The sequence below is a fragment of the Aythya ferina genome (assembly GCF_964211825.1).
Source record: "Aythya ferina genome assembly, chromosome: 22".
NCBI classification, from domain to species: domain Eukaryota; kingdom Metazoa; phylum Chordata; class Aves; order Anseriformes; family Anatidae; genus Aythya; species Aythya ferina.
The window spans coordinates 5,418,592-5,443,829 of NC_140320.1; the positions used below are offsets into that span (position 1 = coordinate 5,418,592).

The following is a 25,238-nucleotide window of genomic DNA, read 5'->3' on the forward strand; positions in this document are numbered from 1 at the left end:
TCCATGGCCTTTAAAATTTTATCAAGGCTTAAAAAAGAAAAAAAAAATAGCCTAAGCAGTCTAAGCTATGAGACTCAGCCAACATGCATCTCATAAATATTCCGAGTACTGGAAAACCACCTCATTCTGATGTTTTTGCTGAGGCACATAGGGGGAAGGGAACATAGCCATTTGATTTTTCATACACCAGTTCCGATGAGGCCTCTCACCAGCCCCGTTCATGCTGAATGCCATCCAGGCACATAAGGAAAGACCTACCTACTCAAAACGCTTAGAGCCTCAATAGCCAAAGGAAGTGAAAGTCAAGGCAGTAGAAAAGCAGTGGGATCCAATCCAATCCAATCCACCATGAACTAAAGCTGCATCCAGATTCCCTATCCTTAATTTAAACCCCCCCCCAATGCTTCCCCAGCCATCGCTAATGCTGGTTTCCCAACTGTGCTTTTCTTTCACCTTCAGACACTCCAGCAAGCAGACTACTCAGAAGCATGTCCGCAGACACTGCACAGTTTTCACAGTTACTATGCCATTGCTCCTATTTACAGTTTTTTAGGGAACATCTATTCTGAATGAGTGCTGTTGGGCATATGCTTTAAGACAGATTTACAACTGTTCTCTTTTCCAAAAGCCACAGTGAAGTACAGAGGGGACTCCCAAATACTTTTAGCATAGATGGCTTCCAGGTTCTGCTCTACAGAGCAGCACAACACACACACAAAAAAATATGAGTCTTGCTATCTAGCATAAACATAATTTTCTACTCTCCCACGCAGAAAACAAAGACATTCAGGGCCTAAGCACCTGCAGCCCACAGTTTTTGTGAGGACTCCTCTGGTAACAGCCATTCACTTCATGAGTGGCATTTCTCAGCACACTAAAACCCATTATGCCATTTTTCCTAATCAAGAATATTATTACTAAGTAAGAATAAGTCAAACCTTCCCATCCATCCCTCAGAAGTCATCCCTCCAGATGACAGCTCAAGACACTCAGCTTGATAAATCATGGCTGATGGATTCAGCTGTTTGCCACTGATCACTTCCCCCGTGTTTTAGGGCATACTAAAAAGGGAAACAAGTCAGAGCTGCAAGGGTTCAAAACACGCAGTAGTATTGCTATGTTGTCATGAGGCAGAATGCACCCACCTGGGCCTTCGTTTCCTCCTCTGCTAGGTGGGCTTCCTATATTCTCTACCCAACTGGTTGGACTAAATTAGCTACCCAGAGCTTTATGTATTTATGGCACTAGTCACAAAGGATGCTACAGCAGCAGCAGCAATGCCATATTACAGCACACCACACACAGTCTAGTCATTGCCAACAGTTGCCTCTAACTATGCACACTCCATTTCAGAAAGACTGCTCCCAGGAGAGCTGCCTTCCTTCTACAAATGCGTATTTTAAGCACAACAAAAATTTCACTGACCTTTTCCTACCCTAGGCAATTAAACTGCAGGCAGTAAGCTGAGCTTTGGCCTTTCCACCTAGTTAGTTGGGAACAAGTCACACTAAGGCTTCATACTCATTTTGCAGCCTCTAAAACGTGGATGTCAGCTACATGGGAGAAGAGACAGGCTGAAAATACCCTCTGCAATGTATATCGATTCTTGCAGGACAGCAACATCATGAATCTGTGTCTGGGCCATTAAGAGAAATGCTGAGTTAGCACAATTGCCTCCCCCCCCCTTTTTTTTTTAAACTGTCAAACACTTCACTAGAGAAGGTGAAGCAACAGGTGAAGGCAAGACTTGTCATGATTTTTTTCATCATTCACCAGCACATTTCACAATTGCTCAGTCCTCATCATAACTTGTTGCAAGAAGAAAAAACTTGTTGCAAAGACAAGTTAGATTTCCCTTACATTAATCCCTTCTCCACTTCACACAGAAAAGCTGAGACACCAGAAAAAGGTGTATGAGAAAACCTAGTAGTGGTGCTGTGCTGAGGCAGGACAGGACCCATCCTTCTTACATATTCTGGTTGCTTTTTCCAGAACCTAGTGAGCTTCCGGGGAGAAGAAGCAACTTTACTTTCAGTTGCTAACCCACAGCCAGAGCTCCCAGTCACTCCAGCATATACCTGCTGTATTCTGCCCAGGTGGGAAGCGCTTTTCAGGCAAAGTCTGGAGCTCAGGTTGGTAGAGGTAGCTGAGGTAGCAGAGCTCTGCTCCCTAGACTTTCCACTCAGCCATACTGAATTACTACATTGAAGGAAGAGGAGAATAACAAAAAATAGAAATGTTGCATCCTCCTTCCTCCTGTTGACTTCACTTCCCATCACTTGGCACATTTTCCATTGCTGTGCATCCTGCTCTCACTATTTCTGCATCTACTACTACCCTGTCCTTTGAGGATCTATTCATGGACCTCAATGACCTGAGTTCACCCTTGGCTTTTTGCTGGGCTGCTTCTGTAAACTAACCATTTCTAAAAACAGATGAAGAAAGAGCTCGGGGAAAAGAGACCCAGTCGTCTTCCAGACTGGGCACCACCAACTTCCCACTGCACCCAAAGTAGCCTCTGTTTTGTAACACATGAATGCAAGCAAGACGTGCACAATATTAAGGGCATAAGAGCCAAACTTGTTCTACAGACATATAAAGCCCATTGCAGACTTGCACTGCATGCAACATACACAAGCAATGCTACTGCCTTGGCTAACCAAGGGGAGTAATTTAGCTAGAAACCTAAAATACACTTTGACTAAAGCTGTGGGAACCATTTCTGGAGAGAAGAGGCACAGCAAGCAGCTTGCAAACACCTTCTTTGCTGGTACCAAACACACTCACAATCGTTATGTGCAAGTGTGCTTGCCACACGATGCAGAAAGCAGATTTTTGCCAATACACACACTTTGTCAGAGTGACTGTTTACATTGCTTTTCAGGCAGTTCCTACAAACTCAAACAAGTCGCAGACTGTAAACCTGCTCAGTTCCCTATAAAGCCCTGTATTTGCCTTGAGGAAGACAGGGGCATTTGTTGTGATCCAGAGGATAAACATAGGGATATCTCCAAGCCCGTTGTGCAATGACAAGCATTTCTGGGAAGCTCGCTCTGCTGTTACACAAAATGTCCTTCTGAAGTGGGCCAGAGTACCCCACAGAAACAGACCACTAATTCTGCGGAGAGGAGACAAGGCCCAGTGTGGGCACAGTGGCAAAACACCAGTTGTTTCGCATGGGAAATTCAGAAAAGTTGCCTCCCCACACACACGCTGTTTCTCATGATTAAAAATGAATCCATCTTCAGTATTTCAACTCAACGTTGGCACGCTGCTATTCCCCACTCTGGAAGGTTACCTTTTTTCTCCTTTTCCTTTGTATGGTTAAACCGAAGAAAACAAAGGATAAAAATAACCCCCAAATTAAAACCAACCATTTTAAACGTTACATATCTGAACTATTTCATGTAAAACAAAGCAGCACTAGAGAAAAATAGGGCACTTTTATGAAGTGCCTTGACAGAAAATATTTGATGCAAACCAGCCCTGGCTTTAAAAGAATTTTAGTGTCTCACAAGAAGTGTTAACCCTGATATCCTGCCAGATAGCAACTCACTCAATTATGTCTTGCTTCTTTGAATTCCCCCTGGAGCACCAAATGGGCACACTGCTTCTTTGCTCTTTCCCTATGTTTTCTTAGAGCAGTGTTGTACTAAAGAGCTCTCTGCCCTCTCCTAGAAGTAAATTCACACCACCAACCGTTCTTGCATACATCTGGTGTTTTGTTGACTGCATCTAGAATTCTCTCCTGAAGAAAAATCAATTACCTTAATTATCAATTACTTGAAGTTGTCTTTGGGTGAACAGCCTCCTTTTGAGCTAAATAAACTAAGAATAATTACCTGCATTCCTTCATAATCCAATGAAGGAAAAGATGAAATCCACATGGCAAAATCCTGTACAGAGCCCCTGTTCACAGCTATGCATTTTCTTTTTCTTTTTGTACTTCAGTCCTGAGCCAAGAATTTTTGTTAAGTGCTGAAAAAATATGGGGCAAAATCCTTGCCCCACCAAGCTTCTAACCTAAGGACACCATGAAACAAACAAAGGCAACAGAAAAAGACATTTAAAAAAAGAGGCAATAGTAAGTATATTCTATATTGGCAACCTCAGAAATTTAGGAAATACCCAGAGAAGCAGCAGAAATTAGATGAGTCAAATTTTTGTTTGCTTAAAACAGCCTCCCTTGTTTTTTTCTAGTTCCAGGCAGAAGCATTCTATCACAACGAAAGCTTCCCAGTAACCTCACTGGGAGGAGTGCTGGTTTTTATAACAGCACAGCAGTTCTTGGCTTTGCTGGAGTGTAGTGTTGCAAGGTTTTAGGAAGGGCCTCGAGCAAGTGTGACAAGGCACTGTGCAGGTTACCAGTGCTCTTACAGCAGGAGAAAATACAAGTCTCAGAAGTCAGTCAGTATTCAAGCACAGCCCCCGGCTGACCTGCCACTGCCAAATGCTGCAGAGCAGCTTCCATTTCATCAAGGATTTTCAAGCTGGGATTCTGGTGGATACCTAGGCAAGCGCATGCTGTCAGACCCAATCGCTCATGCCAACAAGCACTACAGGGATTTGCACCATAACCTTTCCCAGCACAGTGAGACAATCAGGTCTTGGTGTTCAGTGCAGCAACTGTGTTCCCCTGGGACAACACTGTAAGAGAGCCATTGACCTCAGCTTTCAGAGCAGAACTCAGCTACATCCACACAGAAGGTACTTTTGCCATTATAGCTGCATCCACTCCAGCAGAATCACTTCTGCACAATACACCAATTTTTATACACTGAACACATCAGACTACCTAAAGCCAGACTAAATATGCAAGTCAGAGCCACCAGGTACACCTGCATCCATCAGCCTCGTACAGTACATCCGTTTCCCTATATCACATATCACTGTACCCTACTCTTGTCTTTTCCCAAGGACACCATATGCAGAGGTAGTTAAGACTAGGCTCTCAAGGCATCTGTGCTTGGTCTTGGAGGTCAGACTTCTTTACATCCTGCTGGCTAGTTAGATTTAAAGAAACCACGAAGACATCTTTGCAGTTATTGAGGTTGAGGCTAACGGCAAAGGTATGAAAGCAGACTTGACCATTCCTCCGTGTAAAAAGAACTCCTGTGGGCCAGCAGCTGCCCGCTTCTCACAAAGCAAGAACTGAGCAATTAGGGCGCTGAGATGAGCAACCCCTAACGCTGTAAGGCAAAGGCTCAGTGTCAGCAGCAGGATACCAGAAAGCTGGATGGCTGCATTGGTTTGGCACATTCTACTCGTTTGGATCTCAAACCCACCGGTTTCTGAAGGGCAAAGCACCTACACTAGCCGACAAGTTAAAAACAAATGTAATACCAAAGTCAAAGCAGACATACAAATATTACACACAAACATATTTGATTACAAGAAAATGAAATTTCCTTTTACTTTAGTAGAAGGTTCATTAGAAATATTCAAGATTGACTTGAACTAGGAGATGGGAAAAGGTAAAAGAGATTTCCAGCACCTGAAAATTTAAATAAATTAAACAAAACATGTGAAAAAATATTTACTAATTATTTTTACTCTCTGAAAAATAAACACTCCATAGTGAAGAATCAGGAATTTCCCTTGGAAACTTCCATTTTCATCTTTAAAATTACAGTTTGTTATATATGAAGCTTGAAACAAGATTTTGACCAGCCACGGACCAAGATAAGAATCAGACATCACAGAATCACAGAATTTTCTAGGTTGGAAGAGACCTCAAGGTCATCGAGTCCAACCTCCAACCTAACGCTAACAGCCCTCCACTAAACCATATCCCTAAGCTCTACTGCATGTAGGCAAAATTGGCATGCATCACCATCCTCTCCACACTCCTTCCTGTTTCATTCACATAGCCTTCGCTACAGAAGCATGGTCTTGCTCTTGGCCACGTTTAGGAAAGTCTTGTCACGTTTTAACAGCTTCCTTTAGTAATTGGCTCCTGTTTGTTGCCTCCTCACACAGCTGTTCACTTGTCCCAGAGGTAAACAGTGCAAAAGACAAGGACTGTATACACGTACCATTAATAATAATAAAAACCCAGCAGAGGCAACCTTCAAGGTTTACATGGCTTCTCTAAACACTTCTTCCCACACTACTCCTTCACTTTAACAGTGAGCAAAAGCAAGCCACCACTGGCAATTCTGCACCCTTCTACTACAAAGGAGCAATTAGACTTTCTCAAGGAAGCAAATCAGACCGCTCAGTCTCGTTTTCTCTCCAGCACGAGCCATGAACAGGGACCATAATGATTCCCCTTCCCTAGAACATGCTTCTAATGGTGATAAGCAAAGCTCAACTTGGAGCACAAAGATCAAGCTGTCTGTTGACAAGACAGGTACAGCACAAGCAAGTCGAGGGGCAGGTCAATGACAAGGAGAAAAAGCATTTTTGGTTGTGCTGTGAGCCCTAGGAAGCCACTTATCCTCTCCATGCCACAGCTGGGACAACTCCCACAGAGGCTGAGGAACGCAGTTCATGGGTAAGTGCATAAGCTCTTCAGGGCAGGGATTGTTGTTTCTTTTGGGCTTATGCATTACAAGCAATTCAGAGATCCCTTGATTCCAAAGAAATGGGAACGGTTAAAGCCCATTACGCTCCACAGATAAAACTAGTGCTAGTCACCCAAAGGATAGTTGTCTTGTCATTACAGCCAAAAGCACTTTTTCTGTAGCAACAGCTTATCCCTTTTGTTCCAAGCCTTCATCATGGGGCCTCTGTAAGAAGATACACCCTGTGAGAAGGGTTGGTGGATACTGCCATTATCCATCCTCTTTAATGAGGTAAACAATCTTGCTTTCTGTTTCCTAATTTTTAGAGCCACTTATTAGCCATTCCTGCACAGCAGACTCTGCCCATGCACCTCTAGCAGAAGCCCAGGTGTACATCCAGTTCTTGGTGCCTCATCTCAGTCTTCTTTAAGAACCACCACATAGTGACAAATTGTAAAGGTAAATGTGCAAATGTGAGGGGGGGGGGGGACAAACTGCTGCCTGCAGTCCCCTAAGGATTCTTCAACATGTTCAATTTCCCTCATTCCTACAGATAAAGCCTTTGCTAACAACAATTCCCAGAGCAAAAACATTTTCCATAATATATTCAGCAGCTCTACAGATGCTGCCTTTCTTTTGGACATCTTGAAAGCTGGCTAGTTCATATCCCACACCCGTGAGACACAAACAGGTCTGTGTTGTACAGCATTACTTTTTAGGATCCTATCTGAAACCCCTTTTAACTGTGTCCACCCACATCAGTCCCTCACCATGTGGGGCACAACTCTTCCATGGGAATCAAAGACCTGACCCCTTCCACACCTGTATGCAGGTTTCTGGGGGACAGAAGGACCCAGGAATCACAGCCCTTGTTCAACCACAACAGATCTCAGAGCTGTCTGCTTGTCAGCACTATCTTGTGAGCAGAATGGAGACAGAAGCTCACTCATCACATTACAGTGCCTCTGGAGATACAGATACCCAGGCTGTTTCTCAGTCACTCTTGTAGGCAAGCCCCCCGAAAGACTTCAGGGCTGCAAACCCTTTCTCCATAGGCTATGGATTTAACAAACCTCTCTTTTCAGCCCTTCTACCTTCACTCCTTCCTTCTTTTAGTGTTTCCTCTCTAGTTTTCTTCTCTTTCACTCCTATTCAACAGGAAATCTCTACCTATTTTTTTTCAGCAGCCCTTTTCCCTCCCCGTTTCATGCTGTCTCTTTTGTTTTTCCCCCCTTTCTCCCTTCTCCCATCCTTTTCCCCCTGAACTCCTCCCTCTCGCACTTCAACACATCTGTTTTTAATCTGAGGCATCAATTGGAAACAATAACCCCTTTTCATTTTAAAAAACTGAATGTTAAAGGCTCGAGCAAAGCAAAACAGTTTAACAAATTTGACACTATGCTTGGAACAAAGACATTTTGTTCACTTTGTTTTGTTACAGAGGCTCAAGCCCCTTACTAGTACATTGTCTAAAAGTGCTGCCCTTTTTAAACAAAAACACACATTCCTAAAGGAGTCTGTTCAACCACCACTTCTAAAAAACGATTACAGATATTAAAAGATCTCTGGCCATCAACCTGCTAATAACCAAAGCAGCGAGAAAAGCACCAAACGACACTGAAATTGGAGTTTTCCATAAAAGTTTTTTCTTTGCAAACCCGTTTAGCTCATCAGGAATGAATTTCAGTCGCGCAGAGAGGGCGCATGGAAGTTACATTAAACACCGAACACCAAAAAGCCAACCTACCTAAAAAGAGGATGGAAAGTGCAGACATTCCGTCTCCAGGCAAGAGGGGGACTTTTCCTCCCTTTTTCTTCCTTTCTCCCAGGAACAGCAGGCAGACCTGCACAGGATTCAAAGGAACGCCTCTGGAATGCACCGAGTGTAATTGCATCCATGTGCCAGAAAAATAACCAACTTCACTCTTTCTTCCCTTCTGCTATTCATCTCCTTGTCCATATTCCATCCAAATTCAGCGAGAGCTTTTAGATCTGCGGCTGGTAATTCAGGCCCTTGAGTTTGTGGACGAGGAGAGAGGCAGTGCAGCAAGGAGTTCACATCTCCAGCAGCATAGAACAATTTTGCATGTCTGAAAAGAAAAGGAGAGAAGCAGGGGAAAACACTGTGCTCAATGTTCACCACATGGCTGCCTCCCAGAAGAGCCCCTCCCTACCATCAGCTGGGATTAATAGTGAAGACCAGTCATGTGGGTGAGGTAAAGCTAACTTCTAGCAATAATATATATATTTACCTTTGGGGGAGAAACAAGAGGATTTCTCTAGTGTCAAAACAGTTAAGTTTGGAGGCAGTAAAATCCAGCATGGAAAAAAGAATCCGATTCGTCACTCAAGGGCTGGAGACAGACTCTCTCGGAAAAAGCACACATGCTCTGCGGAGTTATAAACACTCACGTATATACATTTTATACACACTACATCTTTGTAGATAGTAAGCTACAGAATTAAAGCTTTTAGTCTTACTAGAAGGATTTCTCCTGTCTGGTTTATTATTTTCTCTTTGAATAAATCTGAGTTTCTAGGATAGAAAAATCCTAAAAATTCATTTAATCACACATTTTCTTGGTTCTTTCCCAACTAGCAAAAGGGCCAAATCAAGCAAACATTGTATATCTACATTTAGTGACCCCTCTGGATACAATTCATAAGGGATACCCTCAAAGGCATTTTAAACCCGAGCAGCCTCCCTTCAGCCTCACACTAGTGCAGTCAGTAAGCAAGCTTAAAAAGCTAGCTTAAATACACCATATTTTCTGCCATTGCTGCGGTTCAGAGAAAACTCTGTTTCCATAAGAAGGATAAAATTTAATAGAGTCGAGTTCACAGATGGCTTTGACCATCTACAGAGCCGAAACAGCCGGAACTGAACTTTTTTAATGCCTTGCTAACATTTCTAAATTGTCCTGCTCACAGCGAGGCCATGGAAGCAGTGTTTGACATGTGCACATATGTACCACTGCTCTGGTCTACAGCACTTCACACATACAGGTCGTGCTTACACCTTTACTTCCACATACCCTGGGATACATCTGCTTTTCCGAAAAGCAAAGCACTTCCAGCTAGTCCACTTGGGTATCAACAGAGTAACACAAACACCACAGGGGCTGTAAAACCAACCAAGTGTCTGAGTAAGCATTCGGGTGGCTGTCTTCTGCTGACCTGTGCCGCCACAGCTTTGCAAATCCCAGGACCCTAACTAGATGATTTAAACATGCTGAGGTGCATCTGAACAAGCAGCAACTGTACATTTTCTAAGCACAGGCACACTCACACAGCAATGTCCAAAATGCACAGCTGCTTGCAAATCAAGTTGACCCACCTTGTGCAACTTGGGACTGAAGGAAAGCTTTGAAGATAAAAATCCTCTGCTTCAGGAGCACTTACGAACATATCTCTAGGAGGACAAGCAGGACATATGCAAGGTTGCTAGCCTGGAGCTTGCAAGCTCTGACTTCAGTCCCAGGCTCTCTTAGTAGCTCCCTGGGCAAGACCATCACCATTTAGTTTCTAAATGGATATCCCTGTAAAATCAGTCAGCATGCTGCTCTCCCTCTTCAGGGATGAAAAACACAGCATCATTAAGTCCACAGTGAAGGGTACTATGTTTAGAAGCTCTATGGGCCTTCATTATATTGGCTCTTCATTACCATACAAGCCTTTCAAGCATTCACTGGAAGATGGGAAGCATTGCCACCCCAGACAAAGTGAGACTTGAGATTCAGGTAAATACCATTAGAGAGAAATAATATGGATAAAACTTATCTTTCTACATTCTGTTTCATTAAACAGCATCCTTTTACCCTTCCTAATTCACACACAGAAGCAATGATCCAACTCCTCCTCTCCAAAACAGCTGTTCTCTGTAACAGTGAGAAAGTGTTTTAGACAGCGTATTTAACTAATACAGGTGAAGGTAACAGCTCCTACAGAGCATCTTTATCTGCATCATCTGCCATAGCATTGGAGCTGGATTCCTTCAGAGCATCTCCCACACCCTTGACCAAACAGGCTGCTTGCTTTCAGACAGTTGACTGGCTCTGAGAGACCATCATTGATTTTCAGTGCAGAACACAAATCAATGGAGAAGAGTGCATTTAATCCTTTCCTCTGCTTTCCAGAAGCCAAGCAACACCGAGCTTGTCTCTCTGCATTACAAGTCTGACAGAAGATGTCCCAAGCTATGCTGTGAATACCCAGCGTGCTGCTTTGCTTTAATAGAATCAATGCAGCACAAACCAAGACAGAGAGAAGTGGTGACACCCTGCATTTGCTGCCTCGCCTGCACAGAAACACAGAGCTGGGATGTTTGGAATATGCCCCCAGAAGGGGAGGAGGATGCTGAGGATCAGAGAAGAGACCACACATGCCAGATCTCCTCTATCTTCTCAGAGGAGCCACTCCACAGCCTGTTCTCCCATCACATTCAGTCCTTTCTGGAAGCAACTCAGAAAAAAATTATGTTTTGGGGTTCAGTGGGGATTCTCCCTCTGGTGTTCATAGCCCTTAAGGCAAGGTATCTTGCTTGTCTGTGTAACAGCAGTGACAAGCTAGCAAGGGCTGATGTAGGTATGTAGAAGGACAACCATACCCCTTACACCAGCACAGCCTCTCTCAAGAAATTGCTGACTGCCTGGAGGTTACATAGGTCTTATCTATAACAGGTTATTTTATTTTAATCCCCAGAAGGGGATAATTCTTCTAGAAGGCTCATGAATGATTTCACCTGTTCCTATACAGTGCTAGCAGAGCATGGAAGATATCTATCATGTGTTTCTCAGCAGGGAGAGAGAACAGGGCAGTAGAGAAACTGCTGTTTGTTGTCATAAGCATTAAGGAAAAACACTCGGTAAACAGAGCTGTTTCCAGGGTTTCTGCACTGCTTTTAACAGGCCACAGCTTTTAAGTCTGGGGTAGGTCCAGATTAAAATATCTGTATACAAAACACCTGCAGAAACCCTACAAGTCCCACGCTAGCCTTTTCATTATCTTCCCTAGTGACTTCTCAGTTTCAGCACCTTTCACATTTGCATCAATCCTACCAGGAAAGTATGTTCCCTCAAACCCTAGATCCTGCCAGGCTCTTCCTAGCTCATTCCTGTACTGGTTGAAGCATGTGGAGGGGACCCTCTCCTAACCTTTTTTCTTTTTAAAGCGTCGGGTTATTCTTTTCACCTGGTTACTCCTAACTCCAGGGAAATAGCCCCTTGAGGTGCTTCACTGCAGAGCCACATGCTGTATTCTGGGAGTCAAGTGGTGCTGCATGCACCCAGCAGCAGCTCTAACACCAGAAGAAAAAAAAAATATATATAATAATAATAATAAAAAGTAAAAAAGAAAAAAGAAGTCCTGCTTGGACATTCAAAAAAGTGAAAAGTAAAGAATCCAGCTCTTCTCACCTTTCTTTTCTACTTCTTCTTCCAGGAGTGTTATTACATAGCAGGAGCAAAGGCTATCCCTACTCAGCCACTCTCTTGTATTGATTCTTTTAGCCTGTTCTCCGAGACTCCCAATATAAGCTTACCGCATACAGCTTAAGTGATTTAAACAATTTATTGAGACAGCCAGTAGAAAGACAGTGCTCATCCATAAGGATGCCCAGAAAGGCACTTTAAAACTCCAGAGCAAAGCTGTGCTGCATTCAGCTTCTGGCTTTGAAATTTTAAAAAGTACAAAAATGCACTTCACCAAAGGAAAGGTAAGCCACACAGGCAAACCAGGCTCCAAGTAGCAGAGCTCAAAACAGATAAGAAAGAATACTAGGGCAGAAAATAAAATCATTCACGTAAGCTTCTTTTCACAGTAGTCTGCTGTTAAAAAGGCTGCTTCATACCACGTCAGTACTCAGATATTTACTTACAAACTAGTTGTTTAAGAGTCTCCATCTCTCATGCAGGCTTCAATAATTGATCATAAAAGCACCATTAGTCATTTAATATTGGTGAAAAGTGTCACTTCAACAAGCCTCACTGTCAGTAAGTGCATCTCTGACTGATAAACAAGCAAGCAGAAAGCTTCTTCGAACTCTAGCTATTTTTGAAACATCTCAGGCCATGCAATTTATTGCTCCAACATTTACTTATTTATTATTTTTACATGAACACACACTTATTGCTATTTAGATAGTCTTACCTGTGTAAGCCTATAACTAAATTTAATGTTTAGCTGAGCAGAAAAGAAGGGTTTTTGCACCCAAAAAACACTAATTTAAACTTTATTAGCTTTATATTGATAGCAAGGTGGCCAGCAGCTGAGCACAATGTGAACTGCTTACATTACCATCATTGACTTTAAAGTAAAGGATAAAATAGGTCCAAATCAACAAGCTTTCATTATTCACCCCCCCCCCCAAAAAAAAAAAAAAAACTCCAATAACAGAGAAATTCTTCTTCTAAGCCATACACTTACCAAACTTTCCTAAGACAAATAACATCACTTAAACTCAAAGATTATAAGAAAACCTAACTGAACAGAAAAACATCATAGCAAGCAATAACCCCTCTTTACCTTCACCGTTCATTCATCACTTCTATCTAAAATATATATTTTATATGTATATATATATGTGTGTGTGTGTAAGAAATGCTGGATTTTATTCAGTTTCCTCTGAAACATTTGCCAGTGAAACACCATGCCTTAATTTCCCATCAGTGGGATTGGATACTTGGCAAGTGAATTGTATCTACTATCCAGAGGTGTGAAGCCTATGAGGTGAAAAGGGATGGTCAGAACACAACTTAAAAAAGCAAGAGAGAAGGATATTTGGTTTCTGAAGTGGAAGAATTAACGTGAATTTTACTTTTAAGTGTGTATCTGTAAGTGCTTTCATATATTTATGTATTTAGTTTTGATGTGTATTTTTAACATAGGTGTATTTATGTTGGTAGAAAGTATAAGCAAGCTATCTAGAAAAAAAGAATGTGAAAGTAATAGATAAGAAAGGAGAAAGAAACAGTTGTTTATAGTGCAAGGTAATTAAAATATTATTTATTTAAATATTTTTAATATAAAATTTAATTTGTTTAGGAAATGCTTTCAATGTAAAGATTGATTTATTTTTTAAAAAATTGTTTTCTTTAAATAAGAAGTTGGAAGGATTTTATTTTCATTATTGGCTTGCCTGAACCAACAAAGATCAAAGATGCAGAGGTATATGATATATCTTACGATAATGCTATAGGTAACGTGTAAGTAGTTCTTCTATAAGGTAGAAAAAGTAAGTAAAAAACAGCAAATAAAATACAACGATGCCTAGGAAACCAGTGAAGTCTTCAGTTAATCACGGCAATAAAAGCCTACTACTAAGTAGTAGGATATTCGTTTTAAAATTAGTATCTATAAGAGGACTCTTTTCTTATGTTATACCTCTCGATTAAGTACAATTTCTGTGAGTAGGGGCATGGTTTGAACACACAAAGTCAACTTTGAAATAAATGTAGTATAGGAAAAAATGCTAGGGAAGGATTGAGTGAGATTGATTGTGTTGTGTTCTGCCTAAGCCTTTGCTTAGGGAGGCTTACATAGTTCTGGTTTATTTTTAAAACAACTCTTCTGTGTGTTAATATTTGAGTTTTGACTGGGCTTTTTTGTGTTGGCATGGCTCTTCACAGGAGAAGCTCCTGCATTTGTGAAGCTATTAATGGAGGAAGACAGGTATACAGCTCTTGTTTTTCTCTTCCCAGCAGATAGCTGCTGCCCTGGAGTAGGGATAGCAAGTACGTTGGCACATTGCAGTTGATAGATATCACTAAGCTTTTAAGCTAGCCCTGCTACTGACCTCTGAAGTGATATTCAGCACGGTGCTCCCCCTCCCACCCCCACCCCCCTTTTTTTTTCTTGTACCATTTTTACACAGCACAGTAGCTATGCAGCTCCTACCAATCTCAATTTCAGCTGGAGCCTTCAGATGTTGTAGAATGTAAACCAGAGATCTGTTTGCCGAGTACTATCACAGTATGGAACATGGTGCTAATTCTGAGTGCAAATTCTTTCAGGGATAAATAAAACAATGTGAATCCAAAATTTGCTCAGATGCTTAGAAGCAAAACAAAGCAATAATGTTTACTGTAATTGGACAGATAGAAAGTCAATACTGTAAAACAGATTTCTTTTAATTGACTTTAAATCATGGTCCTGTAGCACCCATAAGTAGACTTCCAGAGTTTCCTGCATCTATTTTCTACATTCCAGAGTCTCTTATTCCTCAAGTGGATTGGAAATAAGAAGGTTTATTATAAACACCATTTGGACTCTAGAAATTTTCTTCTTCAAAGGTCTCCATAAGATTAAGCCTGACTTGCAGAAACATTAAGGAGTTTCTCTTACTCAAGGAACAAATGTTTACAACTTTTTAAAATGGAAATGTTGGAAGTGTGCTTTCTTTTAACACCTTGAATATGAATATCAGTACTGCTTTTTAATAATCGTATGCTCTAGGATAGCAAGATACTCTAATGTACTCTACTGCTTCTGAATTGCTTTCAGGTAACTTTTGTCCATGTACTTCAGCCCTTTTATGCTCTCTTTTGTTAATAAACAACTAGATTGAAGCTTACATTCTTGACTGCTCCCATCGTATGATGTAGCTTGTATGACACAGTATTGCTGTCTGCCTGCATAAAAGCAGGTCTACCGTTTATCTCGGTTAGCAGAATGTTGACAGTTTAGGTTAGAAAAGAAGGTTTTCCTCTCAGTATTAGAAGAGATTAGTTAGAAGTGCTGACTTGAGAAAGAAAGATCTTTTTTTTTTTTTTAAAAAAAAAGTGTGTGGGGGGGGAATGCTTTGTCAATTTTCCTTTATATGTGTTTATAAATGCTTGACAGTGAACTTCAAGTGGCTGAATACAGTTGACAGGGCAATCTAGGAATAGCTATGCTGAGACAAACTGCTAGTCCCAAACCACGGTCTGCTTCTCTTGTACTTCTCGTTTACTCACCCTTGATGAAGGGGAGAGGGGGAGCAGCAGGTCATTTCAATGTCGAAATGGTCACTATTTCTGCCTCCATGCTATCTTCTCTTCTGCTCCTTTACAGCTACCACCAGTTTGTTAGCAGCAGAGAGTCCCATGCAAGTGTTTAACAATTGGGTAAGATCTTTTGTGACCCAAAGGAAAAGGGAAGATTTGTACCAAACCAGAGAAGGAAATGAAGCAGCTTATCTTAGAAATTGCTCTCAGCTATTAATCTTGTCATTAGGGATCATGACATGTGTAAAATTGGATTTTTTGGCTACTGTTAAATACCTAACCCAGTTACTAAAAATTTGTGATATCATGCAGCGGCTGTTTTCAGGACCACAGGAAATAAATCTGAAAACTTAACCCAACTGCTTAGTGGGTGCACTAACCCCACATATTGTTACAATGACCTGTCACAGCAGGGGTAAAAAGGCTGAAATTAAAATAATCAGTGGAGACTTGTGGGCTTAGTCTTAAAAAACATTTTTTTTAGGTCTGGGTTAAAAAATACTGTGAAGTGAAGATGACATGGGGGTAATGTGGTTTTGAATGGCAGCCAATCGGTTGAAAGCAGGGGTCAGGCAGAAGCTTTCTGTCCCTGGGGCTTTTGGTTGAGTCCTTACTAATACAGAGTTCACTTAGAGTATGTGGAAACTTAAAAGCCTGTTTATTCAAGGATAACCGATATGAAGCAATAAACTGGAATTGCATGACATTGTTATTGACTGCATGGCATTTGAGCACCCACAGTACTGGATTCTGTTCCTTTCCTTCTCTGAGAGGCACTGAGCTGTTAACTTGTGCAGTGGTGTACAGCTCCATAAATACATCTGGAAATGGTCTTTTTGAACTTAGAACATATTTTAAGCCATTTGACATCATAAGATAAAGTCTTCTATTTGTAGGTTGTGTGTATTTTGGTAGAGCATGATGTTTCTTCCTTTGTTTTTACAATTGTTGCACTTGAGTTGTGTTTTCCTTCTCAATAGTCAAATCTTCTAAACTCAGTGACAGAATAATTTCATTAGGCATCCAGTGTTGCAAGAAATATTTACAAAGCCATTTGGAAAAATCCCTTGTTTGCCAATGCCACACTGAGCATATCATTCCACAGCGTCAAGATTAGGGACTCCCAACAATAATATGAATGCTGAAGCATGCACGCTTCTGTTGAATTTGCTCAATATCCAGTTTTAATGACGGTTTGTTGCTGACTTGATATCTTACTGGCTAGACTGGCATATTTTTCTCTTGGTTGGAGTAGCCTGAACACATTGCTAAAATATTCTGTTTGTTGTTATTCAGCTATTGTATCAATATTGTGCAGTGTGCAAATGTTCTGACAGGCTCAAATGCATGGATTGTGTTTGAAGGAGACCACAGATTTAAGATGGTTTCAAGGCTGCATGCTTTTTAGGGTCATAATAGCTGACATTTGCCTATGGTGTGAGTACAGTATGCGTTCTTAATAGGTTTGGGTTTGTGCCATGTGTGTCCGTATGCTTCAAAAACTGTTGAAGCCTGTGAACTTGCCCTGGCACACCTAGATGTGCAAACGTGTTGTTGTACACTCATGCATATGAGGTGCATAATCGCTCAGGTTTTCTGCTGCAGTTTGCTTGAGGCAAATGTCCTGTGAGGTTATGTTTAAATAATGCCATCTAGGATAATCATTTAATGTATATTACTAATTTAATGTGAGCTGTAAGAAGTGAAGGTTCCAAGACCTGTTCTTTCAGCTCTTATAAAAATGCCAGCATGGTCACTGATGCTCTGACACTGTCTCTGCATGGCTAAAAGACACCTTGAAAGGTTTACTGCTCACTTGGCAAACCTTTTCTGACAGTCCCAGTTGCACAAATCAAAGCCTTTTAAACCCAAAGGCCCAAAAGACTCTTTTGAGAAGTGATAGGAAATGCTGAACATAGACAAGACACACACAGGCCACAGGACCCTACAATGACAATGGGGGTGATGCTTTTCTTGGAAGGTCAATGTATTTTGGTGGATGTTGCCTCTTGTTTCCTCTGGATTGCAAGACTTCATGTTCCTTAACCTGTCTGTGCTTAATAATGCTTACATATAGACTGTTGCTGTGTTGCTTGCAGCAAACAGAGCTGATATGTTGTTAATTGAATTTTGCTTGTCCTTTTCCCCCTTCTGTGACTCATCTTGGAAGAGGGTTTAAATATCTGGAAGAGGTTTAATGCATGCACTGTACTGTGTATTAATCATGTTATTAAATGAGTAAACTATTTTCAAGGTATTCTTGGCTACTTGAAACAGGATTTTTGTCAGTTGCAAGGAGTTTTAGTTTAAGGAAAGTATATAGACAAGCTGGGTTTGTTCAGGCTTCTTGAAAGCTGAACTACAATAGCCTAGCATCTCTGAGGAAACAAATTTTCATGGTCCCAGTAGTAAGGACAGAAGCATAAGAATTTCCTTCCTGTGCACACAGAAATATTCATGAAGATGTTGAAATTGCTAGGCTGGAGTGAGAGCTCTCCATCAATAAATAAAAAGCATCAGTATCTTACGATATTAGTGAGGAAAGAATGACATCTTTTGCTTTTATTTCCTTCTATTTTAGAACATTCAGGTTATAATATTCAGCTCAAAATGACACTTGAAGCAGGTTTCTGAAGATATGACTTAAAAAAAAAAAACTATTTTGTGCTAAAGGAATCCATTAAGCTCAGCGGGGAAGGTACAGATGTGTAACAGTTCCCTGAGCCTCTCCACTGGGCATCTTGGTGTCAGAGATGGCTGGCTGGCAGATCTGAATGCCTTGACTTCAGGCTGGAGAAGGCCTGGAGGAAAGTCAGGAATGCATGTTCCCTAGTAAGCATATGTAGGGAAATAAGAGTGCACCGATGGATTTCAATATACTGTCAGGAAGAGTAACAGTAGCAGAATTTCAATCCTTTTTCAGAAGGATCAATATTTTTCTAAAGGTCCAGTAATAATGAAGAGATGAGCCCTATATAACTGCTTTAGTATCTGTAAACATCTTGTTCTCAGTATGTCACAGCTTTCATCTTTTATGTAGATACGGGGAAAATGTTTTTTAAACTCTACTGTTACTCTGAGCTTTCTTCAAGAATTCCTTACCCCTCCCTGATTTCCCTGCCTGAGTGATCTGCTTTTTAGCCTGTCACTTAAGATGTAGGCAGCCTACAGGCTGTTATTGGGGTCTTACTCTGAAATATATCACCTGAAAGTCAGTACCACTTTTATTTGGAATTGTCTGTCTGCCTTGTATGCTGTCCAACTACTGTTACCTCTCTGATTCAGTATTATGTTGTGTTAAGTGTTATAATGATTAATTTCTAACCAAAATGCTTTCAAATCTAAAGCTGACCAACTTCCATACTAATGCTGAATATGCCCATTATTTTTCTGGCTCTTAACTCTTGTAGCCTTAATGCTTGTTTCTTTCCTATTTGCAGCATAGAAATGCCCTGGAAGTGCTAATAGCATGGGAGGAGGTTGTTCACTTGGTGAAGATGCAGCTCAGAGTGGAAAAAAATAAAAACTAAAATGTGTAGTTCCATAGACTTTGGAACAAAATTTTCTCTGGCTGAGGTTCTCACCTCTGGAAGACATCTGAGAGCTGTTAAATATCTGGGAAGCTGGAGGTTCCCCCACTGCTAACTTTTGGCTTCTCTTTCAGCCCCTTGAAATAACCTGATTTTTATCATGTAAGAATCACAAAAGGGACACCCTGCTCCATTTCTGTAGACAAAAAGTCTCATTCAGATGTCATTAGATTCCTCGCTTCAGACATACAATGTGAAAGGCAGCGATTCTGCCTGTACACAGACTGCATGTACCTCTCCTATAGAAGGTTGCCACTGAAAAAGCAATACTCAGCCAAAACACACATTGCTGTTCTGGTGCATCAGTGGGGTGATGAAAGAGGAGGAGCTTGGCAGACACAAACTCCTGTTCTGAATGACTTTACCTGGAGGTAATCTCTTCCGCCAGGCTGAGTCTGACATTAAAAATGGAAGAAGCCAGGGACATTTTCCACCCAAAGCTCAATGGAAAGTGGCAGGTGTCAGATTTTTTGCAAATTTCTCTCTAACTCTCAGGCTTCTGCTGACAGGGACTTGAAGGCTCCAACCTGGAAAAGCTCCAAACTAAATTTCTGCAACTAAGTTAAAATACAAAATATTTTTAAAAGTGGAGGGAAGGGAGTTGGGGAGGACAATGAGGTTAAAGATAGAAATGGTAATCAGAAGCAGCGTCAGGGAGAAGTCTCATTTTGAACACTGTTAGCTGAAGATGTTCACTTACATGCAGGTTTAGTCATTTAGAACACGGTGCCTTTGCCAGGAACATAATAGGATTTTCCTTCTGCTGTCATTCGGGTGCACATGGAGAAAACTGTTCAGTGGTTAGCTCCTTCCGCTAACCCTTTCTGGGCTACCAGCTGCACCTTCTTCTGTATATTAGATTCAAATGCACTATGTGTATCCTGTACGCAAGCTAATTCTTGGTATCATGCTGCTTAGTAGCCTACTATTGGATGAGGAATAGATGCTATGGGAAAGCAGATCCCAACTTGAGGTGATTCACCTCCTGCTTAATGGATACACGACGGATCTGTCTTGGGCAACACTTGTGTATTTTGTCATGGCAATACATTTCATGGAATTAATCAACCCTGCAGACTAACTTGGGTAAGATGCAGTCTTAGGACTTGAAGCAAGCAATAAAAATACCGTGTTTTAACCAGTGACTGTTATGTCAGCTGTGTACTGATAGTTAGTCATGCACTTCAGCCACTGTGATTGCAAAGCTATGCAACTCAGTTTAGATCGTGATGGGAGACATTCAGATCTTAGGCTGCACTGCTTGGGAACCTAAACTGATGTTGAAACCAGGTCATGCTTAATGTCAGCTTTCAGACAGCCACTTTGAAGTTGTGTGTAAATTGGCGCCTCGGAAGCAGTATTCTTTCCTCCCCACCTCCTACTAGTGCTTTCTTAGGCAAAGTAAAACAAATTATTAAACTTCTAACCAAAGAGATTTGTTAGCTTAAGACATAAAATTTAGGCTCTGTCTTGGCTCCATAGGTAGAAAGGGAATTGTGTATTTATTGCTTGGAGGAAATGGCTTTGCATAATAACGGGTTCAGTTTACAAATGGGGGAATTAATCTGTGTATGGTGCCTTAGAAAGTATCTGCTTGCTCGCATCTGGACAGGAACTAGATGGAGCCAACTTGTTTTTGGATGCTTTCAGTTTTGAATTACTGAAACAGAGGAATGTTCAAAGTGAGTTATTCTGGCTCATAGACCTCCACTACCTGCTACACATTTTGCTTTCAATTTATGTTGGTTCAAAACCAAAGCTTGAAATAGCTTGTGAAATGTCTTTTCTGCCTCAGCTTCTAATTTCATCTGGCTATGCAGGTGGGTTTTCTTAATGGGAGGTATTCTTAGCCTAGGACTGTAATTTCCATTCCATAATCAACAGCCATGTTAGAGGAAAAAATAATTCTACATAGAAACGAGCTGCTAAAAACCTGTGTGAAGTGAAAGATGAATTTAAGTTTTGTTTGTTTGTTGTTGTTTGGTTGGTTGTTTGTTTTTTACAATAAATTTTAGTGATCTCACTTTGAAGTTTTACTATTTAGTCACTGATTGTTTCAAGTAAAAATAATCAGAAAAAGTGAGAAACACTGACTTCTGGATCGACATCTGGAGCTGAGTGCAGAGGGTATTCGCATTTATTGGACTTCCTAGGCAACACAGTTCAGAAAACACGGAAGAGTTGAGGTTTAGGGTCTCGCTCTTTGATCTAGTTTCTCCTCTGATATCACTATTATTGTTCTTTTAACTTCTAATTATTTCCTCTAAGTTTGGTAACCTGAGGATAGGAAGTTAGTCAGAGGGGAGGCAGGAACTATTTATTTCCTGTTGGAGCTATGGTTTCGGTTGTTTTGTTATAAATGTTTTACTGAACTTTTAAACAAGTTGTCACAATGTGTTACTCTGAGAATTAATGAGAGACTCATAAACAGGTTGTAAAGTGATAGCAACGCGAGCCATGCTGTTACTTTGACTGCGTCACAAACACAAATGGTTTTTCTTCAACTGTCCAGCCTCCTCCAGAGAGGACAGTTGCTGAGAGCTAAGGCAGGTGAAGGATGTGTACGTGTGTCCTGGTGAGGATGGAAATATTTGCGAAGCATCAGCATTTTCCTTATTTTGTACTTATTCTATTCTATCTCACTGTTGTAAGGCTGCTTAGGAGTCCTGGATTAGTTGTGGTCATACCCAAGAACACTCTCCCTGCCTTGAGGAAGATAAAATCTGAAGATAGAACAACTGAATGTGGTCAGAGCAGAAATCCAGAAGTTGCAGCGTACTGTGTGATGCTGACTAGTAGTGAAGTTCAATGGCTGAGTGTAGAAGCCAGGCAAGCACAGTATGACCTTCTCCTTTACACCATCCCAACTTTTTGCAAGGAGAGATTTAGAGATCGCTTGAGCCACAAGCTGTATCTGCCTCACAGAGTTTGATGGCTGAAAAAATAAACTCGAGGGAGCTGGGGAAACTGGAAGATAAAAACCTACTCTTTTCAGCTTGTCCATTCATGACTGTTTCTTAGAAGTATATGGCTCAGTGTTTTATCTACCATCCCATGTCATTGTTCCTGTGAAATGTCAGAAGTCATAAACAGTCTTAGGCTTTAATGAGTCATTATATGCTTAGTTATGCTTATAACTACAAGTTTAGATAAAGTGGCCTATCAACATCCTGTGTGTTACAGGATGTATTATGCCTGTGCATTACTGAGGCTGAACTCCTTGGAGCACCTCACGTGACTTTGTATTTAGTCCTGCGTTATACCTGTCCTTAAACTGATACAATATCTGTAATACCACAGAGATTACCACATCTATAACTTTCTATTAATGGGAAGTTGGTCCTTTAACTCTAGTGCATATAATGGTGGGCCTTATACGTTCCTTCAGTAGGAAGCTCTGAATTATTTATGACTGACCTTCAAAAAGAAAAGAAGAAAACTAGCTAATGGAAATGTTTTCAAACTTAAATATTTTTGTAAGTACATTGTGTGTCTGGAACTGAAGACAAAATAACATGTCTGGGAGATAAAGCAAAAAGCTCTTTGGAACATAAATTGTGGAAGCTGTGCCCTGCTGTTTCTGAGCAGGGAGCTGCTGGGTGGTCTGACTGTCACCGGCTGGGGAAGCAAGTTCTGGCACTTACAGAGCAGACAGATTTAGCTTTTTCTTGTTCTGTATCCCATCATTCATACTGAGGAGAAAAACAATGAGATAACTGAGAAGTTCATCCCTGGGGGAGATCAGCTGCTCAATTGCTGATACTGCTATAGTGAAGAGGGGTATTGCTATAGTAAAGAGGGGTATTTCTGATTTAGCAGATGGGTAAAACAAGCCATCCAACCTTTGCCTGGCAGGGGGAATCTGGTCACTTTAATGAGTAACTGTGCAGTTGTGAATCCTTGCTTTATTTTTGCCTTATACAAAAGGGAAGATCTAGAGCAATAATGTTCCTTTGGTGGGTTCCACAGTTGCTCTGCTGGCCAGGGTAGGCAGACCAGGTTGCAGAAAAGCTGATGTGCTTGCTAGGGTCTTCTAGTCTGTGTTGGGGGCCTAGTTTCCTTCTGCTGAAACAACTTTCTCCTGCAGAAGCAATTATGAGATTGCTAGTATCTTCTCAGCTTATCAGGCCACTTTTCCTTTTCCTGTCTTGCACTCATCTCTAAGTGGAGGCTTTGCTGATACTTAATTTTTTGCCGTGAGCTTGCCCGTACCTTGCCTCACTTGAACTGCAGCTTCAAGGAGTTCAGGAAGTAATGCTGAGTAGTTGAAGGCTAGGGAGCAACAGCTGTCAGTGTCAAAAATCGGTGCTATTTTTCAGTGTATGTGAAATAAGGTCAGTGTCAAGGACAGCGGTCGGTATTCTTCCTTTTATCATCTTTACAAGCAGCCCTTATTACTTCCCAGACAGTTCCATTACTGTGATTTGAAAAGTTTTTTACCTTTGGACCATGGGGGACAGGTGGGAGGGAACAATGAGGGGTGTAAAGCTTGATGTAGAGGCAGCAGCAAACACTGCTGATCTTTGAGAACCAGAAACTAGCTTTATAATGCAGAACTCTTCTCTGAACTGTCAGGGTAAGGCTGTCAAGTGTTTTGTTGCTTGTTCTGTTGGCTGATGCTCTATTTATCTTGAAAGTAGTTTATCCTTCAAGATCATAGATTGACTGCTCTGTGGCCCTCAATATATCTATTCCTCAGCATAACATGGCAGCAGATTTGACACTACCCTCCCTACAGTTGAATGACAAGATCCTTTCTGAAAGGAAGAAAGGGGATTGAAGCCATTAAGAGAAGCAAGACAGGAGATGGACTTGAATGAGGCTGCTGATAAAAGTGTAATGTCATTGTTATGATGTGAACTAAAGGTAGGATTAGTACCTCAAGCATTGGATTTCATGATGCTTGCTCAGTCCTCTGGGTCAGCATGCTTCTGACATGGCTGCATGGGCTGCAAGCTGTCCCCTAACATCTGAGTGCTGAAGGTCTGCATTCTCTACTGAACATATCCAGAAGCCTGCTGAAGGACAATGTGTTTCAGGCAGACATGTAAGTTGTTATAGATAATGAGACAGATGCTTCCCCTGTATTTTTTTTCTCAAAGCTGAATTGCAAAAAGGAAAGAAAAATGTTGTTTATTGAATAATTCACAGACCGTGATCTGTTAGGATTAGTGCCTCTAACTGGGCGTATGCTGTCAGTGTTCCTGTTTCTCCTGCAGCTTCTGTATCTTGGAACCTTGGTGACTGGGTGTTAATTTCTCCCCAGAAGCAGAGTGTTGGTTTTAAGCCCCACAAGAAGGGGGGAAAATGCTATTATATTGTATTTTTTGCTAACGAGAAGTATACATGTATCACTGAGTTAACAAGAATGTAACACTTCTCAGCAATTGCTGGGCTCAGCATTTTCAAGCAAAGTCAGAACATGTTTATCATTCTAAGGTGGGGTAGGAAAAATCTGAGACTTCTACCTTGAAATGAAGATGGAACAAGGGACCTAGAGAGGGAGAACAATATTCTAGTCATTAAATATTGAAGCATATGTCAAAACCAATGAAACTGATGGGAGAGAGTGCTTCTGTTGATGCTATTGTTATGAAAATTAGGACTGGAGAGAAGATGCACAACAAGATTAGAGCTCGAGGATATGTCAGACAGATTTATTACAAATACAGTCCAGACAGTAGCTCTTCAAACTAAAAAATATTTCCAAACAAACCTCCATGTGTCTATGCCCTGTCCATTAGATGGAAGGGGATAGCTGAATGTTATTTGTGTTACCAAAGCTTTTGGAGAGCCTCACTCAGAACTGTACACATTGACATCAGATGCTCTACAAATACCAAATGGACTGCCCCTGACTTTTATTTTTTCCTCTGTGTTGGGCTAGAGGGAAACTTGGCAATGAAAAACAATTTTTCTGGAAAATGTGCAGTAAAAGCTCAGGTTTCTGTTTTGGGCTATCGGTTATTAGATTGTGAGATGAATTTCCAGGCTCTTATTCTTTTAGTGATGATGCCATCTAGTGGGGTAGGGAGGACAGTGGGCTGTGAAATGGTGGGCCCATCAGACTGGATGGGGCTGGGCTGGAAACCAGAGAACATGTTTCCACTGCCTTTATGAGGCTGGTATTTGCCTCCGCCAATGTTCCCCTTATTCTGCTT

The 25,238-nt window shown here is 41.2% G+C and overlaps 2 protein-coding genes across 5 annotated transcripts in view; one reads left to right on the forward strand and one right to left on the reverse strand.

Annotated features, from left to right (window-relative positions):
• CLMP (CXADR like cell adhesion molecule) overlaps positions 1–12,776 on the reverse strand; it is a 46,344-nt gene extending 33,568 nt beyond the window's left edge. The window contains exons 1-2 of one of the 4 annotated variants that reach the window (XM_084495803.1): positions 12,654–12,776; positions 8,254–8,596 (exon numbers count right to left, since the gene is read on the reverse strand). In XM_084495803.1, coding sequence (XP_084351929.1) covers positions 8,254–8,401 — 148 coding nt within the window. In that variant the 5' untranslated portion in view covers positions 8,402–8,596; positions 12,654–12,776. Of the gene's footprint in view, positions 1–8,253; positions 8,597–8,680; positions 8,699–8,758; positions 8,860–9,843; positions 9,862–12,653 lie in introns of those variants that run through there. The other 3 variants (XM_084495806.1, XM_084495804.1, XM_084495805.1) reach the window with 3 other exon arrangements.
• A 527-nt stretch (positions 12,777–13,303) lies between these two features.
• Positions 13,304–25,238, forward strand: part of GRAMD1B (GRAM domain containing 1B) — a 159,304-nt gene continuing 147,369 nt past the window's right edge. Inside the window, exons 1-2 of the transcript XR_014685437.1 lie at positions 13,304–13,340; positions 14,132–14,174. The gene's annotated coding sequence lies outside the window, so the exon portion shown is untranslated. The remainder of the gene's footprint in view (positions 13,341–14,131; positions 14,175–25,238) is intronic.